Consider the following 25,428-nt stretch of genomic DNA (forward strand, 5'->3'; position numbering starts at 1 on the left):
AGTGTAAAACCCGCTTTACGCTCAAAGTAAAGTCACATGGAGTCATGAATGTTGACGATACGGTCATTTAAAATAAAGTTGGTCGATCCCAAACTAACCAAGCAATGACCGTAGGATTGATAATAACTGGGACATAACTGCAGCACTAATTTTAAACAAATACTATAATTAGTTACACAATAATTTTTTGAATAGTTTTAGTTAGTAAATACTGTATAGCATGAAACCATATAATCTCAAATTAAAAAACTCTTGTTTTAAAACGAATGTTTCACTTACATGTTAGATCTAAACTTTGAGATATCGACCTGCAGCAGTTAATAAGAATCTAAGGATACTTTTGCAACCCATTTAATTGGTTCTGGATTATTATTATAGCTATAAACTAATTCCTCGCAAACTGTTATTTTTTTGTTTTTTTAATAAAAGAACAATAGTTTTTGGAAGGTCTTTATCTCAGAAATCCTTGAGGGAGAAAGTCCATAATGAATAGCAGAATATACCCAGACTGGTAGTGACTTTCGCCTCCAGAATGGCGAATATATAGATATATAAAATTAATATGATAGAAAACTATAAGGAAGACAAATAAATGGTTTAGGAAAGGGTACCACGAGGTAGGTGAAAGGATTGTTGGGCAAGAGGTGTTCGTTGGATTGTTTGTGAGTTGGATGGGGCAATTATTCATGTAGTGAGGGGAATATGTTAGGTTTGGCCCTGATGTAGGAAAAATTTTCCTCTGCAGGGTTATGCAACTATGCGAAGAGGATCATTGGGACAAGTTTGAAGTAATTCAATATACTTTTAAAGGTTAATATCCGTAGCAGCAGATCAATAGATCAATTAGGAATCAAATATTAATTAACAAGTGTAAAAAGTTTTTCTAATACATTGGATTAAGAAGCATTTATACAAAATGATCAATTTAATTATTTAGATTCCTACAAAATGTTGTCATCAATTAGTAAAACAAAAAAATCGTTTTTTTATTTATAATATATTTTTAAAATAGACAATAATACTTTTAGAAAGTTCTAAGTAATAAATTTCTTATATAGTGTGTTTCAAGATTTAAGAACCAGAAAATGAAATTATTTAAAATGAGTAGCTAACATTTTATTGTTTACCTTCCGCCATAATTGATTTCCAGTTCTTATATTTTGAAGGTTCACATAAAATTATTCTCATTAGTAACATGAAATGCTGCATTTTTTTGTCTACACAAATTGGATGTTATCCTGTAGTAGAATATTTAAATTTTCCGCTTTGATTACATTTTAACATTCAGAAAAAACATTTGCTAAGTTCATTTAGTTCAGCAGCTGATTAAAAAATCATCCTTAACAAAACTAGACTAATATATCCTGAAAATGTAACCAAAAGATATTGTATCTATGAATGTCTAAATTATTCTTTAGTTATACTTACCTACAGGGTTTGTCCGGAAAGTAATAGGACTGATTTTCTTCCGCCGCGATTGTACTTCAGAGCGTGCGCGCACCGACTGGATTCGGCGTTCCTAGCTAACAAACGAGCGGCTGGTCAGTTGTCTCCGAGCACCTGGAGAGTCAGGACAGGCATTTTCGCGCGACGTGTTTCTGTGAGTTGTGCAAGCCGAAAATGCAGCGTTCGTTAGAGAAGAGGCACGCGATTAAATTCTGTGTGAAACTCGGTAAATCTGCGACAGAGACGTTTGATATGATCAAGAAGGCTTACCCAGATGTTGCTTTAGCAAGAAGTGGTGTGTTTCGGTGGCACCAGGCCTTTTTGGGGGGCCGGGAAGAGGTCGTCGATGAAGACCGTGCTGGAAGACCTTCGACAAACACCGACAATGTGACTCGTGTGCGCAAAGTTTTGAACACAGACCGTCGACTAAGTATTCGTTTGATTGCCCAGATGTCAATCGGGTCCAACAAGACATCGCAGCAGACTGGAAGTTGCACCACGGCAACGCCCCGGTTCACACCGCCTTTCTTGTGAACAGCTACCTGACTAAGGCCGGCATTCCAACGCTTCCGCAGCCGCCCTACAGCCCAGATGTGGCCCCCCCCCGGACTTTTTTTTGTTTCCTCGCCTGAAAAGGCCGATGAAAGGCAAGTATTTCGAGACGACAGAGGGGATCCAAGCAGCATGCACCACGGCTCTCAAGGCTATTCCGGAGAATGCCTTCCGTGACGCCTTCAATGCTTGGAAATCGCGCTGGCAGCGCTGCATCGACGTAGAAGGAGCATATTTTGAAAGTTTTTAAAGAATTGTAACGATTGGCTCAATATTTTTTTTTTAAATCGACTCAGTCCTATTACTTTCCGGACAAACCCTGTAAATGCAGAAATATCTGATGATCGTGATAATTTTAAATTAAATGTTTTCATCTGGTTGTACATTTCATGAATACTAGTGTTTTTATATAAATCTTTGGTTAAAGCAGTGAATTTTTCACAAATTTATTTAAATTGAAATATAAAATAATAAAATACATTGTAATATAAAATGCTAACTTTTGAATACTATATATTGAAAATGACGCTTATATTCAATTTTTCTCAGAATCTAATGAAATTTCCCGATATTAGATTTCTGTGATAAGTTTAGTATGTCACTTAAAACCATAAATAGTCATCCTATTCAACAAACCAACCTGTATATTATAACAAACTACTGCAAGAAAATGAGATGTTGTGTACATCAAGTTTAAAACCAATCATAGGCATATGGTATTGAGAATTTTTTTATGAAATATAGGACTATCAAAGTGAAATCGTTAACCAACTCAATTCCAATCTACCAGTCGCAATCAACAAATACAAAAGATACAAAAATTGTTACCATTGCTTCGATCTTTAAACTGGAACATCAGTTTGTTAGGAGGATATAGTTTACAGATTTGGTATTAGATCTCGCTACAGTATATGTACAATGGCTTGAGAGAGACAGTATGGCCATGTGAGAATGGTCGCCATGTTTAAACCAAATTCGGCTGATTTCTCAAGTACTTAATCAAAAACTTTTCAAGGGCTCAATACTACTTTTAACTAAAAAAAATACAAAAATAATTTATTTTGTGTCGGAGTTTAGGTTAAACATAGCGGCCACTGTCTCTACCAATCCACTATATATACAATGGCTTGTTAGAGATAGTATGATACTGCAGTCCAGGCTCTGCTTCTTTTATTTCAGGGTACATTAGGAGGACACATTAAACCATGATTGGGACCTTAGTTTAAACATAGGTTATAAAACAGGTGAAACCTTCATCCATGAAAAACAAAAAAAATAAGAAAGAGGAAAAAACGTTGAGGGTACAAAACATGATAAATTTTAATGTATAAAATATAATTATAGAGTATATCACATTTGTAGTTTGTAGAGTAAGAATTTTCATACAATAATCAAAATTTTGTCTTTATGAAAGGTTGCTGGGAAAGATGCTTGATGAAGCCTACTTCTTTTCTGTCTGTAGTCTCAACTCAATATTATCATTTTATAAAAGAATATCTTTAGGTTTTACTGAATCTCTATGTACAAGTACAGAAAATGTTCCAGAAGAATTTCCATGTGGATGTACTCAAGAGGTGCAGACAGATTTATCATCAGAAGACAATCTAATCCTTTTACCAAGTTAGCTTTTATCAGTATATTACTAAAACATACCCTTTTTAGCGAAGCTTTAAGAAATGATGAGAAAACTAAATATTATACAAGCTTTAATAATTACACAGTTTTTGAAATTACTGTAGGTTTGCTTAAGTTATAAATAGTAATCCATTCTCACAGGCAAAGAGCAGATATTGCTAATAATAATAAAATGACGTTAAATCTGGATTACCAGAATTTGGGATATAGATTTGAAATATAAAGATAAAAAGTCAGACCTCGAAAAAATAGCAAATCCCAGTGGTCATAATAGCGTTAAACACGTTGTTTGTCGTCCAGCGGCCATATTAGTGTTTGTCATGTTGGCAGGTCATGGTTCTGGATTGACCTATTTGGTATTTTTTTGATTGAATTATAACTCTTGCGTGTGACCGATAGTTAGCAATTATGTTCCACAATCTATTTAAAGAATAGATAAAAAAAAGTTTCTGTTGATATATCAATCACCTATGTGTTATTATATAAAAAAGTATGTCTGGGTAAATGAATTCCTTAAAATATTGATTCAGTTCACAAAAAAAGGTAAATTCCCATATCACTCTGTGAGACAGATGTTCCTCATAATGCAATAAACAAAATGTTTCATCTGAATGGTTAAAGTAAAAATAAACTACAAAGACTATTTCCCATAGACACTATCAAAAGGACGGTTTTGTCAAATTATTATTCAAAATCGAACTAAGTCAAACTTTGAAAATTATTTCTTTAAAAGGTGTGAGCAAGTATTATTCAATTCCAAGAGAAATAAACAAATTTTGCTTGTGAATAGTGGTTAATGCCATAATAAAATTTTGAATAAATTTTTATCAAACAAGCCAGTATAAGCACATCCAAGAGTGCTGTAATTTTATTTGTAACATAATGAAATCTTAAAGACCCTATAAAGAGATAGAAATTAAATCAAGTACAATCTTTTATTATTTATTGTAATTTTGCCACGTTTGGTCAGCATTAATGCTAAAATCCCATTTTTTTACAATATTTTTCAGTTCTCCTTGACATGTTCCCCATTTAAAACTTTGCGCATATATATAGCATTATACAATAAAATATAGATTTGTTATCAAACTAGTCAAGGTGTCAACCTAAACATAAGTTTATACCTGGAATATAAAAACATGTGAACAAAACTCAAGGTAGTCTAATTGAGCCTTTGTTGAATAATGGAGGTATGATTATATTCACCAATGATTACTAGAGTGGTAGTTGAAAATCAACATTTTTGCGACGCCCTCTATAAAGCTTTTTTTGATGAAAAACCACTGGGAAATTTTTTTTCTAATTCAAACAACACATGCCTTTATACAATCAAGTTAATTAAACATTAAACTAATGCAAGAGTACAACGATTTGTTTATAAAAGATAAAAGTCAGAAATGATTCCTCATTCCAATTTTAGATGGTTTTAGAAGAGAAGGAATTAAAAAAAAAACAAAAAAAGGTCACTAGAACTTTGAGTGAAGAAATATAAATATCAAATAATGTTAAGTAATTTTACAATAAAAATATCAATTTGAATATTTGTCATTTCTTCATTTAATAGAATACATCAAATGGGAATCAAGATTTTTGTTTATTGTTATTTTGATCGAATATTAATATTTTTATTTATTTAAGTTCTAGAATTTTTTATATTTCGAATTCCCTGATTCCCTCCAAAAAATTGATTACACCACAAATTGAACTTAGATCATGTAGAGGCACATGTTGTTTAAAAAATCCCAGTGGTTTTTAATCAAAAAGAGGCATTGCAAATATTCAGAAACTACCATAATAACTACACTTTTAATTTACACCTATGAAACAAAACAAAAACCAATGTATTTAAAACTTTGATAAAACATAAAGAAGAATTCCAAAGGATGTAGTTGTAAACTGAAAACAAGCAAATAGAAGCATGCCATGACACAGCATACACAAAATGATATGACCAATGGATGATTATACTCCACTATGATCAGATCAAAGTCTGCACTAAAGAATGGAGAAAACACAAACGTTCTGAAATAAAATGCAATATGGAAAAGCAATAAACCCATCTCAGGAAACCTCCTCCAAACACAAATAAAGATTATCAATATAATTCATACATACAGATTATGCCATTTTAAGTTCTAGTGCAGTTTTATTAAGTATGTGTGGTTCAAATTTTTCATATTCTTCTTCTATGACCGATCTATCTAAATCAGCATTCAATACAATGACAGGGGCTGTACATTTATGTAAAGTTTTATGATATAACCAGTCTTCATGTATATCATGTAGAGATTTTATATACTGGTATGCAACTGTTTTTTCTTCACTTCTATTTCGTTTTAAAATCCTCTCATATGCAACTTCTGGGGAAGTACGGAGGTATACAAAAAGATCTACCTTAGTGTGATCTAACGTTGTGATATATTTGAACCATTCATCTATGACAGCAACAGAAGCTCCTGGCATTAAATTATCTCTGGACATTTTTTCAACAAAACAGTATCTCGCACTATATAAACTACGTTCCATTAATTTCACTGGCTCTTTTATTTTCTTTTGATGCTGTCTTAACATTGTAAGCTGAACATATGATTGAAATGTAAAACTCCATTTTTTAGGATCATTGTACATAAGTTCCTATAAAAACAAAAATTAAGAAATTATAATGAGAAACATTGAAATAGAAGAAATTAGCAATCAAAAGCAGTTCCAAATTGATTTGATAAATATCAACTGAAATAGTCTTTCACTGGATGATTTATGACTAAAAATAAGTTCAATATTGTGTCTTCAATTTTGGTATTCTTTGGAAAATTATTTGATAATTATATACCACATGTTTGCAATATCTGCGAATGAAACATCACACCAGCATATATCAGTTTAAAAACATAAATTCCTATACTTTTACATAATTGTTGTTTTTATAAAGTTAATTATACAGGCTTAAACACAATTTGCTCATAAAGTTTGTGTGATGACATTATTAACGTCTACTGGAACATATTTCTACAGGTTGAATTTTTTTGAGCATAAGTAGTGAAAATTTATATATACCTACTTATAAGAACATTTGGACCTACCAGTAAATTATAACCATCGCAGTTTCTCCACATGTCTATTGGTTCAGCAAAAACAGCAACATTATCATTCTTATTAAAATGTTCTAAAAAGGTTGTTTTTCCACTTCCAACATTTCCTTCTACCGCAACAGTAAACGGACGCAAAGTATCACCCCCAGAAAAAACTGCATGGGCCATTTTTGATATATTTTTTATATTTTTGACTTTAATCATAAGGTTCTTCAATTGTGCAACATGTTTCAATTAAGATGATGACAATTTATATATAAAACTATTAATGTTTAATTGAAAATTGTTTTAGAGAAGCCTCTATACCATTCACTAAATTCGCCTTTATTGCCACATTATAGACTTTCAGTTATTTTCCCTCGCAAAATTAATCCACTGAACTAAACGAACAAATGAGAGGTTATGTTTGACAACAACGAAGTAAGAGTTTTTATTTTGTTCAGCTACTGAAACGATAAATGCAGGAGCGTTTGTTCTGTAATATGACATATTGCTTACAATGACGACTGAGATTTCAGGATTAATATAATGATAGTTTACCAGAAAAGAACCATTTACTCTTTTAATGGTTATAACAACCATTAATAATAAATTATTTATAATATTTGAGAAAATATGAGTTGATCAAAATTTATGATGCAATTCGATGATGTGAAAACGATGTAAACATTTTATCACATAGGACATTACGGATTGTTGGTATAATTTTAAGTATCCATTCTGATTTCTTGTTTTTTAGAAAATACTGGTTATATTAAGTTTTCGTTTCTGTTTATAGAATAATTTTTTAGTTTATATTTTCGCACTGAAGTGTAGTTTGCAGTTTCAAATTTATGAAATTTGTGAAATTATGTTTCCTGTTTTTTACCTTGGATTGCAAATTACTTTGCATATTCAGAATGTTTAATTTTTCAATTTTTACATGGAAAAAGACCGTTGTAAGGTTAAAATTGTTATTGAAACAAATTTTAAGCTCCTATTCCTATATTGGTTCCTAGAAAGTATCGACGATTTAATTAGTGTTCATTATTTTTTTCGTTTATATATTTGTATAGTTTTTTAATTGCTTTCAAGAGAGAATGTTTATTTTTTAATTTTCTAATAAAAACTTCCAAGTTTCTTTTTTGTTTTTATAGCCGCAAGCGAGATTAAAATAATAAGAATAATCTTGTAAAGAAATAGCATAAATTTTTATGAGTGATATTTTTTACAAAACCTTGTAAATGTTAGCGACGTCATAAACGACATGGCATCACTTTAAAAGACTTAGTCTTCATTTTTTTTACTTACTGAACACACTGTTTACACCACCACTACACAATTACACCACCACTACACCATTACACCACCACTACACCATTACACCAACACTCACAATTACTATTACTTTGTCTTACGCGCGTTTCGGTGACTAACTTTTTATTTTTTTTTAGCTCAATTTTGAAAAAAAGTATATAATTTAGGGTTTTAGGGATTTTGGAAACGGGTCGTTTTTGTTTGAGTATGTCGAAATATAGTCTGATTATACGAGGGTTGCTAATCAAGTTTCGAGATAGACAAAGAAAAACAAATATTTATGATTGTATATCGCTTTATTGTTTTTTAAAATATTCTCCATTAAGATCAATACACTTTTGCATGCGTTTGAACCAATTGTCGAAGCATTTTTTTCTATTCTTATTTAGGTACTTCTTGTGTGATCAACGCATCAACCGCTTATTAAGGTCTAGGAACACGTTGACCTCACAATTTATTTTTGATTTGCGGGAATAAGAAGAAATCATTGGTGCCATACAAGGACAACGCCGGATGACCGGCTGGCATTGTCGTGGTGAAGAATGATTCGTCTTCTGCAATTGGATTGAGAACTGACCGTTTTACGTTGTTCTAATTGAACGGTGGCGACATGTCAGTGAAAACGGGCGACAATTTGCTGTGAATTGTTTCGTGCGCGAATAACTTTCATTTGATTTGATTAGTTTCGGATTTATATGCATAGATCCATGTCTATCACTATCACGATTATATAGACGTCTTTTGAAGCCCCGCGATTTAATTTTTCAGCATTCCTTTGCACTTTTAGCGGTAATCAATTCGAAAAAATCTTTGTGACAGTCAAATATTCAATATTGAATGTATGCGAGTGGAACTAATGCCCAGGTATGTTTCAATCTCACGTTATGTCACGCAATTCATCCTGTAGCGACGTGTTGATCGGCACACTGCTGTTGGTTTAATCCACGTCGAAAGCCATAGAAAATCATCGTTCAAAAATGTTCGCGATTCAATTCCAATTTTTGATCAAGAGGAATATTTCAATTAACTGTAAACAAATCAAATAGCACTCGTATGACAAAACGTTATGAGTACATTCATTATTAAAAATGTCAAACTTTATGATGGCAATGTCAGATTTCACATATTCACATCAGTGTTGCCATATCTCAAAACTTAAGCAGCAGCCCTCGTACAAACTTGAGCATTTAATAAAACTATAGCTTGTTTATAATCAAACCGAAATTACATTTAGTTAGATTGAATCTATTCATGAGATTTTTCTGATAATTGCAGTACTGATTAGAAATTTGTATTCATTTGTTGCAATGAAAAAGTTAACAACGTTGTACTTTGGAGGGATATGGATATGGATTATGTATGATGATAGTCATTTAAACAAAATTTTTTGTGTTTATGATTGTGAATCAGAATATATAATATTATTTGCAGCACTTCTGGTTTTTACAAAAAATGTATCGAACGTCGAGTGTTTTGAGTTGTTTGATTCTTTCATAAGAATAATAAGAACAAGATTTATGAGAAGTATGTATTTATTTTTTTCTTAACAATAAACGACGAATTGATACCGAAATATCTCAAATTAACTTTGAAATCCTTAACTGGTTCGTACTAACAAGCACCCTCATCCCTAGACGAATTAAATTTTTCTTTACTGTAAATGATTTTTTTATGGAACAAAAATTCACTTCTACTTCTTCTAAAAACTTTCCGGTGCGGAGAACACTCGATAAAAGCAGAGAGCTATGTAATTCCGTGCAAAATAACTGACATTTGGTTTTAGGTTAAGGTTGTCTAAACGTAAATAAAGTACAAATATATAAGTAATTTAGATTAAATCAAAAATGGGAGAATTGAAAATTGAAGAATTAGATTTGTATGAAATATTGAATGTTGATGTTAATAGTCCAACATCAGAGGTAAGCAAATCAAAACAATATAACAGAAATTTCTTGATCGCCCAAATTACCTTTAACTGATAGGTTTGGGTTCCGTTCTGCTAAATTGGCTTAGTTAATCATAAGCATTGAGTAATCTAAATAATTATAGTATCGCTTTGATAATTTTTTACTTCAGAAATGAATCTAAACATCTACAATATGTAATGCAACTCTGAATTCTTCATTTTAAAGAATTTTAGAACCCTTATTTGATGCAACTTAGGCCACCTATTACTAAAAGAAGTCTAAAATTTTTGATTCAGTTAATATACATACATATTTTACTTTAAATTAGTCATGACTGTCTTTCAAAATAATGATTAAAGTTGTTACTAATAAAGAAGCATGTTATATGTTTGTGATATTTTCGATATCTGCTTATCCGCCACTACAAGTAACAAAACTAAATTTTTGAAAAGTAAAAACTATTTAGTTTTGGATTCTATTTTAGAAATTGTATTAAGGAAAATAATGAAGAGTTATATAATAGAACTGTGTTTGGTTTAACAGTAACAGAGCATATTTAATTTTTTCTATTATGTATGTAACCAGATTATTCCATAGGATTGCAACAGACGCAATGAAAACTGTATAAGATGCAATTGAGATATGATAAGCTGACTTTTATTTGTCCATCTGATCCAAATATTATGTTTTTCATGGTAATATTGTGTTGCTTCATGTGTAGCCACCTTATTAATTAGATAAATAAATTTGCCAGAGAGGTTTATATTGAATCTGAAGCATACAGCATTCATAGCATAATTTTGTATTATTAAGTTTTCAATCTAGTTCACTTTTTTTTTTATAAAAAATCAAACTATATACCTACTTGGACATAGTGATTCATTTAAATATTATTTTTCTTATTTCCTTTTACTAAATCATTGAACTTTAATTTTGTAAAAACACTGGGATTTCTTGGTACCTTCTACATTTATGTCTTATTCCTCACATCTACATTATCAACATTTTTTCATATGACTTTTAGATAAAAAAAGCTTACAGAAAGCAAGCACTCCAGTGTCATCCAGATAAAAACCCAGATGATCCAAATGCTGTCAAAAAATTCCATGAATTATCCAAAATATTAGAAATACTAACAGATGTATCAGCTAGAGCGGCATATGATAGAGTTTTGAAGGCAAGAAAAGAAGCTGCATTGAGACACAAGGAATTAGACAGCAAAAGAAGAAAATTGAAAGAAGATTTAGAATATAGAGAGAAGCTTACCTCTGTTAATAGGAAAACAGCAGATGAACTTTTGAAGGTAAGTGAAATATTGCTGTTTGGATAAATAGAAAGAATTGCAAAATTTGGAGCTTATAGTTGTGGCCCTTGGATAGTACGGTGACTCACAAATAAGGAAAACAATAACCATGATGTTTGACTTTAGTTATTAGGCCTTTTTATGGCGAGGTGAGACACTGATTTTCCATTGAGAACTAAGAATAATTAATGTCTTAGGGTCTTAGCCCTAGACCCAAGTTTCATCTACAGTGACAATATTTGGTGCAATGAAATTTGACCTACATAAAGAGAATCCCCAAATTTCTTACAAATTAAAACACTATTTGTTTATCAGTCACGGAACAAATTTGGCACTCACTCAATTCGTGTAGTAAAATACTTTGCATCGACAAGTACAAGTTATTTTCTAAGCTCTTAAATAGTCTATCACTTGTTTGGACCATTTTGGCCACATTTTTACATTTTCATCTGTTTTTAAGGTAACGTGAAGATTTCACTTTTAAATTGCTTCTTGGCACTTTTTTTATAACTTGAAACAAAAATTAATTTTAATGGGACTGCAACAGTTCAGATTAATGATTAATTAATGAATTTTAAAAAAATTCACATACCTAAAGTCTCTATTTGCAGGAAGAAATTGAGAGGTTAAGAAAAGAAGGATCGAGGCAAGTACAAGAAGAAATTGAAATAGTAAAGCAACAACTAAAGAAAGAACAAAACTTAAACGCAGAATATTGGGATGGTTCGAAACATAGGATCAAACTTAAATGGACTGCTAGTAAAAATGACAAGACAAATGGAGGGTACACACAAGAGATGTTGAATAAGTTTTTATCTAAAGTAAGAATTTTTGATAACTAGAATTTTAAATATAAAAAAATAAAAAATGTAGATTATGAAAATATATGTCTAATTGGATGTTATTCAACATTATAAGGTAAATTGAGAGATGCAGTTTCTTGTAAGCCTTTGATCCACGTGATTCCTTAAAAGCAATTTTTTAGTTTAGTTGTACTACAAATAAATAAAACGTTTCAACAGTAATTGTAACAAAATTTAAGGGAACATTCATAGCAACTATAAAAGTTCATTTAAATACTCCAATTGTATGAATATATTTTTGTATGACTTCATAAAAGTTGTCATACTCTAAAGGCAAAACTGCTCTATATAACCTCACCATGGAGGAGCTATGCCAATTCTAGCTTTCACATTATGAATGTAGAGGTATCTGTGGATTTCTTGAGGTATCTACTCGCAAAAAATACTGCTATTACTTCAAAGAAACATTGTCATGTGATAAATATTTATGAATGCATTGCGATGATATTAAAAAAATGATATTTTCATAGTATTAATACTTGAGTAAAAAATTATTAATTCTATTAGATATCTGAATATCGTTACAATGTGAATCCATAGACAAAAACATAATAAGTTCTTTTGATTTTAGTATGGAGATATCCAGGTATTGGTTATGTCCCCAAAAAAAGCTGGTAGTGCCTTGGTCGAGTTTAAAGATAGAAATGCAGCAGTAAGTACTATTTCATAAATAGGATATTAATATGTACTTTAAATATCATTCATCTATTAGGCCTATCATCCACTGAGAGTGGAAAGATGCGATTTCAGACGAACAATGCGATGCGAACCCCGACCGCGCTACATTACTTTGGATGATTTCGATTTTGCAGCTTTCTGCTTCCACTGAACGAAAGGCCTTAAGAAGTATATTTGATAAAAATACAAGCAAATCCAAATCGTTATTTAATATGATATAATAAGTTCCAAGAAATGTAATTATATTTAATTTTATTTTGTTTACATATTTATTTAGTTCATTGTTACTGGCTTTGTTTATAAAATTGAAAAATCTTCCATAATATTTTTATTTTCTCTTCAGGAAAATCGCTTTAAGAACTAATTTCTTTGACTTTGCAGGAAATGGCAGTAAACCTAGAAGTGGGTTTGCCCCAGAATCCTTTGAAGTTGGAATGGTTAAACGGACCTCCTCATAAAACCCCAGCCAAAAGTTCGTTAGCAAAAGATTCTGATTTTGAAAGTTATACTTTAACTAAATTAAGACAAGCAGAAGAAAGAAAAAGACTTATTGAACAAATGATGGCAGAAGATAAAGAAACTTGATTTATTGGTATAAAACCATTGTTGTTAAACTAAGATAAGTTTTATTTAAATAAAGAATACACAATTTTGGCTTTACAATTATCTCTTTTAACAACTGACATTATGTATATGTACTTGCAAAAAAATCACCAAGAAAAATATATCCATTTCATATAATTCAATTGATTTGGTGATCTTACTAATCATAGTAAAATCTGACATCACCAAATCATTCAAAAAATGTGATAAGGCAATTGAAAAATCGTGTAATTGTGACTCCCTATCTAGGCTGTTCCAGACATCTATAGTTTCACAGTTCTAATGAACTCCAGTATCTATGATAGTTTCAAGAAGGAATCTTCATCCTACCCAGAGAATCTTCGCCCATGAGACATTGTAATTGAGTTTTTGTGTAGTATGTCCAATTTTAGAAGACAAATACTACTGTCTTCAAGAAATCAGATAATGAGACAATTGTACATTAGAATTATTAGACAGTCACTCGCCTACACACTGTTATACCACCGAAAAAAATCTCCAAGATAGAGAGAATAATAAGATATTCTTATTATTCCAAATCCTCCAATAAAGGTTCTATCCAAATACACGTCAGATGAATACTTTGAAATAACTCAACCATCGATAATTAAAATTTCTAAAGATTGCAGAATCCAGATAAGAGAAGAAACGTTTTCAAATTCGCAAGGGCAAATGCATAATACTACCAAAATCTTAAATTTTTAGAAGCTCAACTGTACCATTCACCAAATGGACTTCAAAGGACTATAATTATGATATTAGTAAAGTAGCAGGTAACCTAAAAATGATTAAAGAATTAGAAATTCCAAAAACAATACTTATTACTCTTTCGGCCATAATAATAATTGACCCCATTGCATTAATAAACCTGTATTTCCCAAGAAGTTATAGAGAGAACTTGAAGAAGGGAAAACCAAACAAGATGGAAGAAATTGAATTGGATCCAAAAAACAATTCCATTATTTTTAGATTTTAAGGAGGGAGAAGTTACGTACCAGGAAATTGTTAATCTTTTATAAAATAATCATTTGTAAAACAGCATTTTATTATATATATTTGTATTTTAGATTTATATGAAAATTTTAGGTTAAGATTTTGAGTTAGGTTTTGGTTAAAATTTTGTTCGAAGATTTTATAACTTTTGATCAGTTAATATTTTATTGTATTTTTGTGTTAATAAAGTTGTTATTTGTTTCATCATTCTTACCTCTTTTTTGTGCATATGCTTTAACAAAAACCTTGCAATTATTGTATACTCTTCAAAATTTACCCTGTATCATGTATTAAAAAAAAAGAACTAAACAAATTTATAAATTTAATATAATTGATAATACATTACTGTGCAAATCAACAAAACCATTGTATACTGATCGTGTGAAAAATTTACAACATTCTTGTATCTAGTAAGATATGAGTAATCTGATATAGGACTCTTATCTAATTAGACAAACGAATGTCCTGGGTTAGCACACGGTCAGTTTTTAATAAAATAGATAAAATTAAAATTTATGAGTATATCACAGCTAATTCTAACATTTTTAAAATTAATTACAACAGTGTTTTTCATTTGATATATAAATTGAATTTTACTAAAATATTAAGAATGGATTTTTATAAATACGTAGGGTCATATCAAATACTCGTATAATGGATGTCTCATAATTAATTCAAGATTTGAATTAAATAGACTGTTTTTTATGATATAGTACATAGTTATTTATACTTTTAATGATTAAAAATAAAATCTTTACATAGCATCATAATATACATATACACTTCATTCAAATTTAATAAGATTTAAATTAGCAGAAAATTATATTAATAGACATATACTGTACAGTTCAGTAAATTGAACAAATTAAAAACTTTAACAAATTAATAAACATATTACATTGTATCGTTAATTAAGGGGTAACGCCACTGTAGAGCTTGGTTTTTTAAGATCAGTTTTGGAATTTTGTTTTCAACAAAACTTTATAGCAGATGAAAAATCTAATTAGATGACTTTATTAAATATATCTTGAAATAATTAAATTAATTTTTGCAGAGCGTTCAAAAACAAAATGGCGTTAGTAAAGAGTTACATGCATAAGAGAATTTTTCTGAGGGCTCGACATTCACCTACTTTTCGTCGTAATTATAGATCTGAAACATAAAAATCAAGTTTTTTCTTGATGTTAGAACTAAAAGCAAGAAAAGCACGTGAAGGTTTCAAAAAATATTAAATTTTAACAAAATGCCGGAAGTTCGAAAAAAATCATGAAAAATCGGCTGTAAAACAAAAATTTTTCAATTTATTAACAAAATCTACGTTGTTCCCTTAAAAATGATGTTATAAAGTTTCTGACAAAGTTTTAAATCAATCGGATAAAAATTGGATGAAAAATTGTAGAGGTGGTATTGAAAAAAAGTGATTTCGAGTTTAAAACTTGAAAACGGGACGATAAGCGTGATGTACCAGTCAAATTGACTAACTAACACAAAGACAGTTCATAATCTTACCAGTGCCACCCATAGGTAGCCGTGTGTACTATTTACTAGTAGTAACAATCGCTAAAGGTTATCGGAGGCAGGTGAGCATTTCGGAGAAGTGGGATACCTAGAGTCTGATGGTAATAACTCATTTGAGGACGCCATTTTAAACATAATTCCCTACCATTGCAGCTAAAAAAGATATTGATTTTTTGAAGTTTTTACAGTGTCGTTACCCCTTAAAGAGGCAAATCGTTCTTAAATGGCGCATGTAGTAAAGAGAATTGGTCACTTAAAAGCCAAATTGAAGGTTAAAATTCTCAGTTGGTATAACTGCTTTCAATACTCATGCGGAATTTAATGTACCTTTTTTGTCAGTTTTTCTCAAATTTGGATTTACAATTTTTTACAATGAACAAAAATATTTAATAAAAAAGTATAAAAGGTGTGTTAAGAAAATAAAGAAACTATTAGTTTTTTTCAAAAGAATCTTAATTCGTTTACATCAATGTTGTCTCCTTCAATATTATGCCCTTGTGTACTTCTTCAAATTCTGGACCTTCAGCTTTTTCAACCTTAGGTTTTTAATTTTGTCTATGCTCGTAAAACGACATTTCCCTTTATTTTTGTATTTAAGAAAAAGTTAAACGGAGCCACGTCTAGCTAATATGGAGGTTGTGATATCATTCATATCTATTTCTAAACTTTTTCACTTTTTAATCGATTGTTGAGATGCTATAACGTTTGTCATCTTTAGCGCCTTCATAGTGATCTTTAAAACCCTTATACAATTGTAAAATTCTTTCAATTATGTTAGTATTTCATAGAATTTGTACAAAAAATTTAATACAAACTATTTCATCCAATGCTTATAACAAATAAAAATCATCCAGCTCATAAAAACAAGGGAAAAAGCAAATTTTATTATACTTGATGACCAATATGAAAAAAGTCTCCAGCTTTCAAAAATTTTTTCTTATTTTCTGAACACTCCTCATATTTGAAATATAAAGCTTTTTCTAATATGAAACGTCTTTTATTTATATCATGTCTTCGATGCCTTTTCAAGACTTAAAGTATTTTAAACATAGAGTTAATATTGAAAATAAAGAGAGAGAGAGAACTTGTTTAGATGGGCACGACGTACTGAGAGAGAAAGAGCATCAATATTCAATTCTCTATTCATCTCTATTCTATTCTGATTGAATCGCCATGACATCAGAATTTCAAGTGGGGGAAATGGCAAAGGAAGATAATAGAAAGTTTCGATTTTAATGGTTTGTAGAAAGAGATACGGAGTGTGGTAAACTGATGCTCTTTCTCTCTCTCTTCCAATAGTACAATTCCAGTCATATGCCGCTTTATCTCTATGAGTTTAAAACCAATAAATGCATGTTTTATTCTCGTTTTATAAACTTCTAATTAATTATATCAGTATCATGCCAATTTATATGGATTACATTAATATGTATAATGTAATGTTTCTTAACTTTTGGATACTATACACTCCAAATATTCACAATTTTTTCACAAAAATGGAAAATATATAACAAAGATAAAAATAAATGAAAATTACAAACTAAATAAATGAACTTTGTATATAAATAACAATTAAAAATATATTTTTTCATTTCAAAATTCAATTTGAACTTTGCTTAGATTCGCTTCTAAATTATGGAAGATTGGTACTATCAATCATGAAAGACTATTAGGTTTGAATTTCTGACACTGTGTGTTCACAACACACTGTTTAATATCACTACCCCAGCACTTAGTATAGTATTACACTATTTGACGCGCGTTTCTATAAAAATTTATGCTCTTCAGAGACCTACAATTTACCTGCGATCACTGAAGACGATAAAGAAACTTTTGGTTCAGTAATTAACAGTGTAATAGAAAATAATCTTTTTCATGAGACAAGTTTCAATAATCCAATAATGTTTTTAATTAGCAGATAAAGTCTTTATCTGTACAAATGTAAATGAAAACAAATGAGAGTGTGGAACAAAGAAAATGATCTGTATTCCTGAATATATAAATATTTGATAGAATATATCTGCAGAGATAACAACGTCTGCTGGAAAATATACGTATCTTCACATTTGAAAGTAAACTGATACTAGGTGTACCTCTTGACAGCCTATTAGGTCTATTTGTACCAACTAAGTTGGACTTTTTGGTACCATTGACGATATTCATACTGAACACACTGTTTACACCACCACTTACAATTAGTCTATCTGATGCACGTTTCTATAACCAAGTTATCGTCTTCAGAGACCGTTTACCCTCAGTCCCTGAAGACAATAACTTGGTTATCGAAACGCGCGTCAGACAATGTAATTGTAAGTGTTGATGTAGTGGTAGTGTAAGCAGTGAGTTCAGCCTGTGTACCAGTTACAGATCAAATGCTCATGATGCATCTACTATGTGATTAAAGAAATAGCTTCTCAATTCCCTAACGCTCTTAACCTCGCATCATTTAAACTAAATACCAACAAATCAAATAAAATTCATTACTTGAACAAACAAAAGTTACCATGGACATTTGGACATTACAATAAAAATAATAAAACTTAACACGGAAGGAAAAATATTGTTTAGTGAGTAATTAGCTGAAAAATCACAATTACATGTGTTGTCAATGACAGTATTAGTGATAATTGCCCACAATAAACCATTGTTTGTATATCGTGTGATAAAAATTTTACACTAAGCTCATGCTGAAGTCGTGACACTTGGTTTTGTAAAAAAATTTCAAATACATAAATTCCTATTTATTTACACAATTTTCGGCAAGGTATCAACTTAACCAAACCATCCTTATAATTAAACGAAACGAAAATATTTTAACAGGGTAAACAATCCTTTCGAATAAAACTGTTAGTACAAAGAAAGTCTGTTTAAAATGCATACCCGAACAGAAGTTTATAATTGGCTATAATTACTCATTGAAAACATCTATCTTTACTTAAAATATTTCAATTATTTCATCACAAAATGCTTATTCCGATACAGTTTCATATACCGTAATAACCAATTTATCAACATGCTAAAATAAAGATGATCAAAAAACATGTCCAAAATCGAGGTCCATCAATCTGATTTGAGTTTTGAAATTATTTACTAAATGCTTCATTAGCATCAGAATGGGTTTCAGAAAAAAGAAACCGACAGAGAAGCACTTCCCGGATTGGATCACTCCAAAAAGTTCCATTTTGAATCTTTGCTACTGCCAGATATAGCTTCCTTGCTGTATACCTCGGTAAACACCTGATATTAAGTCTAGCAGAAACTAAGAGTAAAGATTTTGTGGAGGAGAAGATGAAATTCCGGTTAAATTAGTGCTGCACCATTTCAACCATAAATAAAATATACTTTCGGCAAGAAACCTATAGAAACGAAGATCTAACCTCAAGGAAAAGCAAAAATTGAGACACATATAGCACGTGTGAGGTAGCGTGACACAACTCGTACATGCTACATGTGCTGACTGCTGATCCGCATATTGAGACACGTGTTTTTAAATAGGGAGCAGTGGGGTTTGGATTTGATTGACAGTTCGCGACTAGGCGGCATCAAAAAATGTCTGACTTTGACAATCAAACCAATTGTTATTGAACCAGAATCGGACGATGCAACCCAAATCCGAATCTTCAGTTTCGTCTTCATATAATCACCATTTTTTGTATCATAAAATTTTCTGTTCTCTTACTGCCTGTAATAACTTTTCTACTGTAATTTTTTCGTAAAAAATTAATGAGACTTGCTAGTCACCCACAAGTGTGACATAGCAAACTGTGTTTGAACTACAGCGGGACACCTCAGGTCGCGCTGCGTCGTCAATTTGCTTCAATGTATTCAATCTTGTAAATTACAAAACTACGTGCTGTGCTGCGTCACCTCACACGTGCTTTACATGTCCCAATTTGCGGCTTGCCTTAAAGCCAGCTACTGAAACTGGAAAACCAGCTGTAAAAATAAAAAACAACTCAGATAAACGGGACACAATAAATCTTAAGTTTGCACAATGTGGAGCATTATCCTAATTGCATATATTTGATTGCTTTATTATGAATCTAAATAAGACGGTTACAATTAACATATAGAGATTTTCACACATTTATATCCATCTCCTCTTATTCATTTCTATTCCGATTTCAGTAAAATCGGTACACCTTTCAACTTTATAAATTTTAATACGTGTGAACTAGAGCATTTCCCATCGATATTCATGATTCAATTCTTAGTTCATAGCTTTTCACTTTTTAGTGCTCTTTTGGACTCTTCCAATTTTGATCATTCAAGGAATTAAATCATTAATTTATTTTATTGATTCGACATGGTATTCTCACACCTATAATACATGGACAAGGAAGAAAAGATCATCTACTTTTCATTCATGAATTGTTAATTTGAAGTAATTTTGAGTATAGTAGCAGTTAACAGTGTTCAGTAAGCCTGGCTTGAATGTCCGAGAAAAAATCAATTCAAAATTCAGAAAAATATAAATAAATATTTTAGATCTGATTATTGAAGCTGCGTTGTTTTTTTTTATTGTTTGTATTAGCATGTACAAGTTTCAAATTTAACCGTCGGGGCACTGGAAGTTCCCAATAGACTAATGCTATATTTGTTAAAAGGTGTTTTTAATGTGAACTTCAACCGCATTCCTCATAGACTATTAGTTATGTAATACTAATTATAAAGCAACTAGTAAGTACATAAAACACTATTCGTACTAAATGGTAAATGAGCACTTTTCGGATTGCATGATAATTAGGATAACATAGCATGGTTAAAATAAATAACTACAAAACAAAAATCAATAGAAAGCATTATTGCAAATAAAAATGTGCTTAAAAAACTTTATAGCATCACAATTAAATTTATTTTATTAAAACTATATAAGTTGAATATTTTATCAATAAATATGTTTTTGCATCCTTTTCAATTTCCAAAATAAACAAAGCTGTATAAGCAAAGTTTAAAATAGATTTCAATTTGATAAAAAGGCGTTTAAAGCTAAAGGCCCTTTGACAATATCACTTTCAATCAAATTTTGTCCACTGACTCTTCACGTTAACTTTACTACTGGTACCGAACGAATCAAAACTGTTTTGATTCTGTATACTGGAAAAATTGAAGTTCAAACCATACTCCTGAAGTAAATCTTGATCGTTTTGAATCTCTCTATTTGTTACTTGCTGTTGTTTGAAAGTAGAATTTGAGATGCCTCCATTTTGTTTAATACTATTGTTCTCGTACGTATACAGAGGATTTGATATTGTTAACGGAAGTTTGCTTTTATTAGGAGTAGATTTAGTTGATAAAGGATCAAAATCATCGATATCTGATGCAGAATCCAGTCTGATCAAGTCTTCAGTCTCTTGGTTTTGCTAAAATGTACAAAAATTTGTATTTTATTTTCAATAAATATGAATCAGTTGATAAATCCCAAAAAGATATTATATCTGAAAAATAAGGGAATTTTTTTATTGGATTTACCTATGTGAAATATTTAAAAATAAAAACAGAACAGTAGGGCGTTAGTAGAACGAACAAATATTGATAATGAGCATATTTTCTTCAAAAATATAAAAAAAACGTGATTTCAAGACAAATTATATTTGTAGATGAAAAATGAACATATGCCAAAGTGAACAAATTAAGTTCTTAGTAGGACAAGATCAACTTTGGATTTTATAACTTATTCACCCTGTATATCGTTATTTTTATCAAAAAAATATATTGATGCTAACAATATAAATAAAATACTAACAATGCAAAAAGTTAAATTTCTTTCTTAATTACAAATTTGTAAAAAGCAGACTTTTGGAATATTAGTCATAACGATTACTTTTGCTGAGTTGACAGAAATTCTGATTTGATTCATATGAATATTGTTACTGACGTATTAATCACATGATAAAAGTAGGTTGCTTAGTGTTTAGGCAACCACAAAACGTTACAACAACCAACTGGTCTGAAACTACGAGGATGGTCCAAGAAGTGATACAATACTTTTATTTGAAAAGCATTAGCCCAACAAAGAAAAAAGCTGAGCTAGATTGTAGTCTGGGTTAGACTGCTCCTTTGTTATCAACAATAAAATATTGGGTAGCAGGGTTTAAACGAGGCCGTACGACCTACGAAAACCAGCAACGCAGTGGTCAATCAAATGAGGTGACAACTCCAAAAATGTTAAAGAAAAACTATAAAACGGTACTGGATGAACGTCGAATAAAAGTGTGCGAGTTAGCACACATAGTAGGCATTTCAAAAAATGCGGTACATCGCATATTAACTGAAATTTTGGACTTGAGAAAGTTGTGCGCAAGATGGGTGCGCGTTTGCTCACAATGGAACAAAAACAGTGTTGTGAATATGTTTCCATTGAGTTTTTGGCAATGTTTCACAGAAATAAAGCTAAATTTTAGGCCGTTTCATAACCGTGGGTCCATTACTTCACACCCGAAACAAAAAAAACAATTAAAACAATGGACTGAAAAGGTTCCAAAGAAAACAAAAACCGTTCCATTTGCAGGCAAGGTCATGGCGTCGGTTTTTTTACATGCGCGTGGGATAATTTTCATTTATTGTGGAAAAACTATCAACGATGAGTATTATGCGAATTTATTGGAACGTTTGAGCGAATAAATCAAGCAAAACTGGCTAAGAAGAAAGTGTTATTTTATCAAGACAATGCATCAGCTCACACATCTGTTATTAAGAAGGCCAGAATTATTGAATTAAAGTTTGAATTGCTACCTCTTGCACTCTCTTCGCCAGATTCAGCCCCCTTGGAGTATTTTCTGTTCCCAGACTTGAAAAAATGTCTTGGTAGTCAAAAATGTCCCAACAATGAAGAGGCGATTTCGGCAGTTACTGGCTATTTTAAGAAGCTTTTTCGTAAAATAAATGTATTTTTGTGTTTTCTTTGCTGGACCAGATACTTCTGGGACCATCCTCGTAGATTAAAGTATTTGCATTACAAGACTTGACACCTGCAGATATATTTTTTTACCACATAATGTCTTGCACTAATACCTATTAACGGTATTTATATAGGGATAATTTAATTTATCTAGTACAGTTTGTTGATAAAAATGATATACCACTTTCCTGCAAAAACTAATATTTTATAAAAAACGTGATGTTAATATATATATATATATATATATATATATATATATATATATATATATATATATATATGTTTAAAAATACAATACACTGAAAAAAGATAATATATTCACGTTATGGTGAATGAAGCCAAGAAAATTAAGAGTGCAGAGGAGTAACTAAAATGGACCTGAATGTCTGTGCAAACGCCAAAAATGTTTTTCAGTAATAAATGAACACTAAAAGCTTAAAAACAGGATTTTTAGTCTCAAAAGGGAGAGATCCACACTGGCTGAAGCACTAGTACTTAATCTAAGTTTTATACACTCACAGAGTAAAATACAAGCCAAGAGACAATGAGTCATTTAAGAAGAATTTATATCTTTACATTAAGTCCTTACAGAAGAATAAAATTACAGTCTAGTTTAACATATGGTACAAGTGCCTCCAGGAATTGTAGGACATGAAGGCATACAGCAGATAAATATACGGGCAACAATCATTAAGGTATGTGATTATATTCCATAATTAAAATTAGATCTAGCTATTATAACAATCATAGAAGTAGTAAAACAGTTTTTTATTTGTGTGGTTGCATGGTTCTTCCCAAATCAAACTTTTAAATTAGAGAGTAGTCCCAGCAAATCCACCATATCAAATAAAGGAGGTTGGTTGTATAAACAAAGACACTAAAACTGATTTGCCGTAAGTAGTCCTTTTCAACAATTAATTGAGTGAAATATAAGGATGTTTTTGCAGGAATATATAAATACACTAAGCAAAGCATTACATGAAACAATGACCATTACCTTCCGCCTAGGCGAATGCGTTGGAGGCGATAACTTTACAATGTCAACGGAATGTTGATTAGCAACAAAAAATAAAGGATCTCCGTTTTCACTGTGCCCACTACCCACCACAAATGGCGTGCTGCTAAATAGTTCTCTGGTAGTGTCTCTAGGTGGTTTTCTAGGTGGTACTGAAGGGGGAGAAAGGAATACGTCATCGGGAGATTGTAGGAGATTTTGAGTTTCTTGGGAGTGACCTAAGTTTTGAAGGAAAAAGCGGTTAGGAGGTGATGCCATTGGTGCGCTAACCCGTGAATGTATCGCCCATCTGTCTGGGCTGTTCAAGGGTGACGCATTTTTGAAATTTTCTAAGCTTCGAACAGGTTTAAGCTGGAAATCAAACACAAACAACGTAACATAATAGAACATAAAACATAATTTTATTTATATACTGAGAAATGAAAATATATTCAGTTATCTAAAAACGCCAACTTTCAAATCAAAGTATTTGTATTTTGGTTATGAATTTTTTTGTATATTGAAATTGGATTACGACAAAAGAAATTAAGGTTTTTGTTAGTAAAAATAAAGCAATATGAATCAACTATTTTTAATATTAAGATAAGGTTAGCTTTTTGACTCATGTAAACAATTTTTAAAATAATTCAATGAGTTACCAAATGATTAAATCAATAATAAATAACTTAATATACACATAGATATTGTATTGATTTTTCATTGTACACAATATTCACAAATAAATATGAAAAATATACTGTATAGATATTCAAGCAACATTAACAAGCACTAAGTTAATACGTTGGTAAGTTGAGTGTTGGTGTAGTGGTAGTCAACAGTGTGTTTGATATGAAAATCACTAACAGTTCCAGAAAATCCAACTTATTAATTGCTATATGTTTGAAAAGACGAACATTATACATTACATTTTTTTCGAATTAAATTGAATCCTATCAAAACGTTTTCAACCAATGTTTATCAAAACCAAAAATAGTTTCTTCTGTTCAAATATTAGACCATTTAATGAGGAGCAACACAACCAGCATACAATTTCTTGCAAGGTTAACATTTTGAATATGATGAATCTTGCATGTTGTTTGACATGATGCAAGGCTCTTGTCATTTCATCATGGCTGCCAATAACCAAAGCAACCCCTTTGTCTTCTGTGTAATTGCTATCCCTCCAAAAATAACTTTTTTAATTATGAGCTCATGATCATTATGAGTTCATAGAGGATGTTTCAAAAGAAAGTACAAAAAAGTTGCACTAACTATATTTGAATATAAATATTGTAAAATAATTTCATAAAAATAGTTATTATAAATATGCATCTGCATCAGTTGAAACCTTACTCCAATTGCTAAGGAAGATGTCTGGCAACCCCCACCAGTTATAAAGTTGAATTGTTTCAAACTATTTATAGTCAATTTAGATCGTCCATGAATCATTGAATTTTAAAGATTATTCAACCAATTCGTTATACAGAATATACAGGATGACTGAATTTTATGTCAGAATAACAGAAGCAAAGAAAATTATGACGCCAGAACATATAGGAGTAATAGATAGACAAATAGATATAAATGGGAGTTACATTATCATGCTACTCCCTATTAGAGGATTTCCTAGATTTATAGCTTGCTACCAGA

At 30.8% G+C, this 25,428-nt stretch overlaps 3 protein-coding genes across 6 annotated transcripts in view; 1 reads left to right on the plus strand and 2 right to left on the minus strand.

The window, feature by feature from the left end:
• Positions 1 to 965: 965 nt before the first annotated feature.
• LOC130444376 (deoxynucleoside kinase-like) lies at positions 966 to 7,163 on the minus strand. Its single transcript, XM_056779470.1, has 2 exons — positions 6,714 to 7,163; positions 966 to 6,267 (listed from the first exon to the last, which is right to left on the minus strand). The coding sequence occupies exons 1-2, from the start codon at positions 6,924 to 6,926 to the stop codon at positions 5,752 to 5,754; spliced, it is 729 nt and encodes a 242-aa protein (XP_056635448.1). The 5' UTR covers positions 6,927 to 7,163; the 3' UTR covers positions 966 to 5,751.
• A 2,245-nt stretch (positions 7,164 to 9,408) lies between these two features.
• Positions 9,409 to 13,432, plus strand: LOC130444001 (dnaJ homolog subfamily C member 17). Of its 2 annotated transcripts, XM_056778952.1 has the most exons (6): positions 9,409 to 9,542; positions 9,802 to 9,937; positions 10,950 to 11,228; positions 11,840 to 12,049; positions 12,663 to 12,743; positions 13,151 to 13,432. In XM_056778952.1, the coding sequence occupies exons 2-6, from the start codon at positions 9,863 to 9,865 to the stop codon at positions 13,352 to 13,354; spliced, it is 849 nt and encodes a 282-aa protein (XP_056634930.1). In that variant the 5' UTR covers positions 9,409 to 9,542; positions 9,802 to 9,862; the 3' UTR covers positions 13,355 to 13,432. The 2 variants fall into 2 exon arrangements, with proteins under 2 accessions (XP_056634930.1, XP_056634929.1); XM_056778951.1 differs by lacking the exon at positions 9,409 to 9,542 and having other exon boundaries at positions 9,745 to 9,937.
• A 149-nt stretch (positions 13,433 to 13,581) lies between these two features.
• The window catches only part of LOC130443999 (DENN domain-containing protein 1A-like), a 28,253-nt gene continuing 16,406 nt past the window's right edge, over positions 13,582 to 25,428 (minus strand). For 2 of the 3 annotated variants that reach the window (XM_056778948.1, XM_056778946.1), the window contains exons 13-14: positions 23,782 to 24,150; positions 19,329 to 21,246 (exon numbers count right to left, since the gene is read on the minus strand). In XM_056778948.1, coding sequence (XP_056634926.1) covers positions 20,899 to 21,246; positions 23,782 to 24,150 — 717 coding nt within the window. In that variant the 3' untranslated portion in view covers positions 19,329 to 20,898. Of the gene's footprint in view, positions 21,247 to 23,781; positions 24,151 to 25,428 lie in introns of all 3 variants that reach the window. The other variant, XM_056778949.1, reaches the window with a different exon arrangement.

Source organism: Diorhabda sublineata, chromosome 5, assembly GCF_026230105.1.
Source record: "Diorhabda sublineata isolate icDioSubl1.1 chromosome 5, icDioSubl1.1, whole genome shotgun sequence".
In the NCBI taxonomy this organism is placed as follows: Eukaryota; Metazoa; Arthropoda; class Insecta; order Coleoptera; family Chrysomelidae; genus Diorhabda; species Diorhabda sublineata.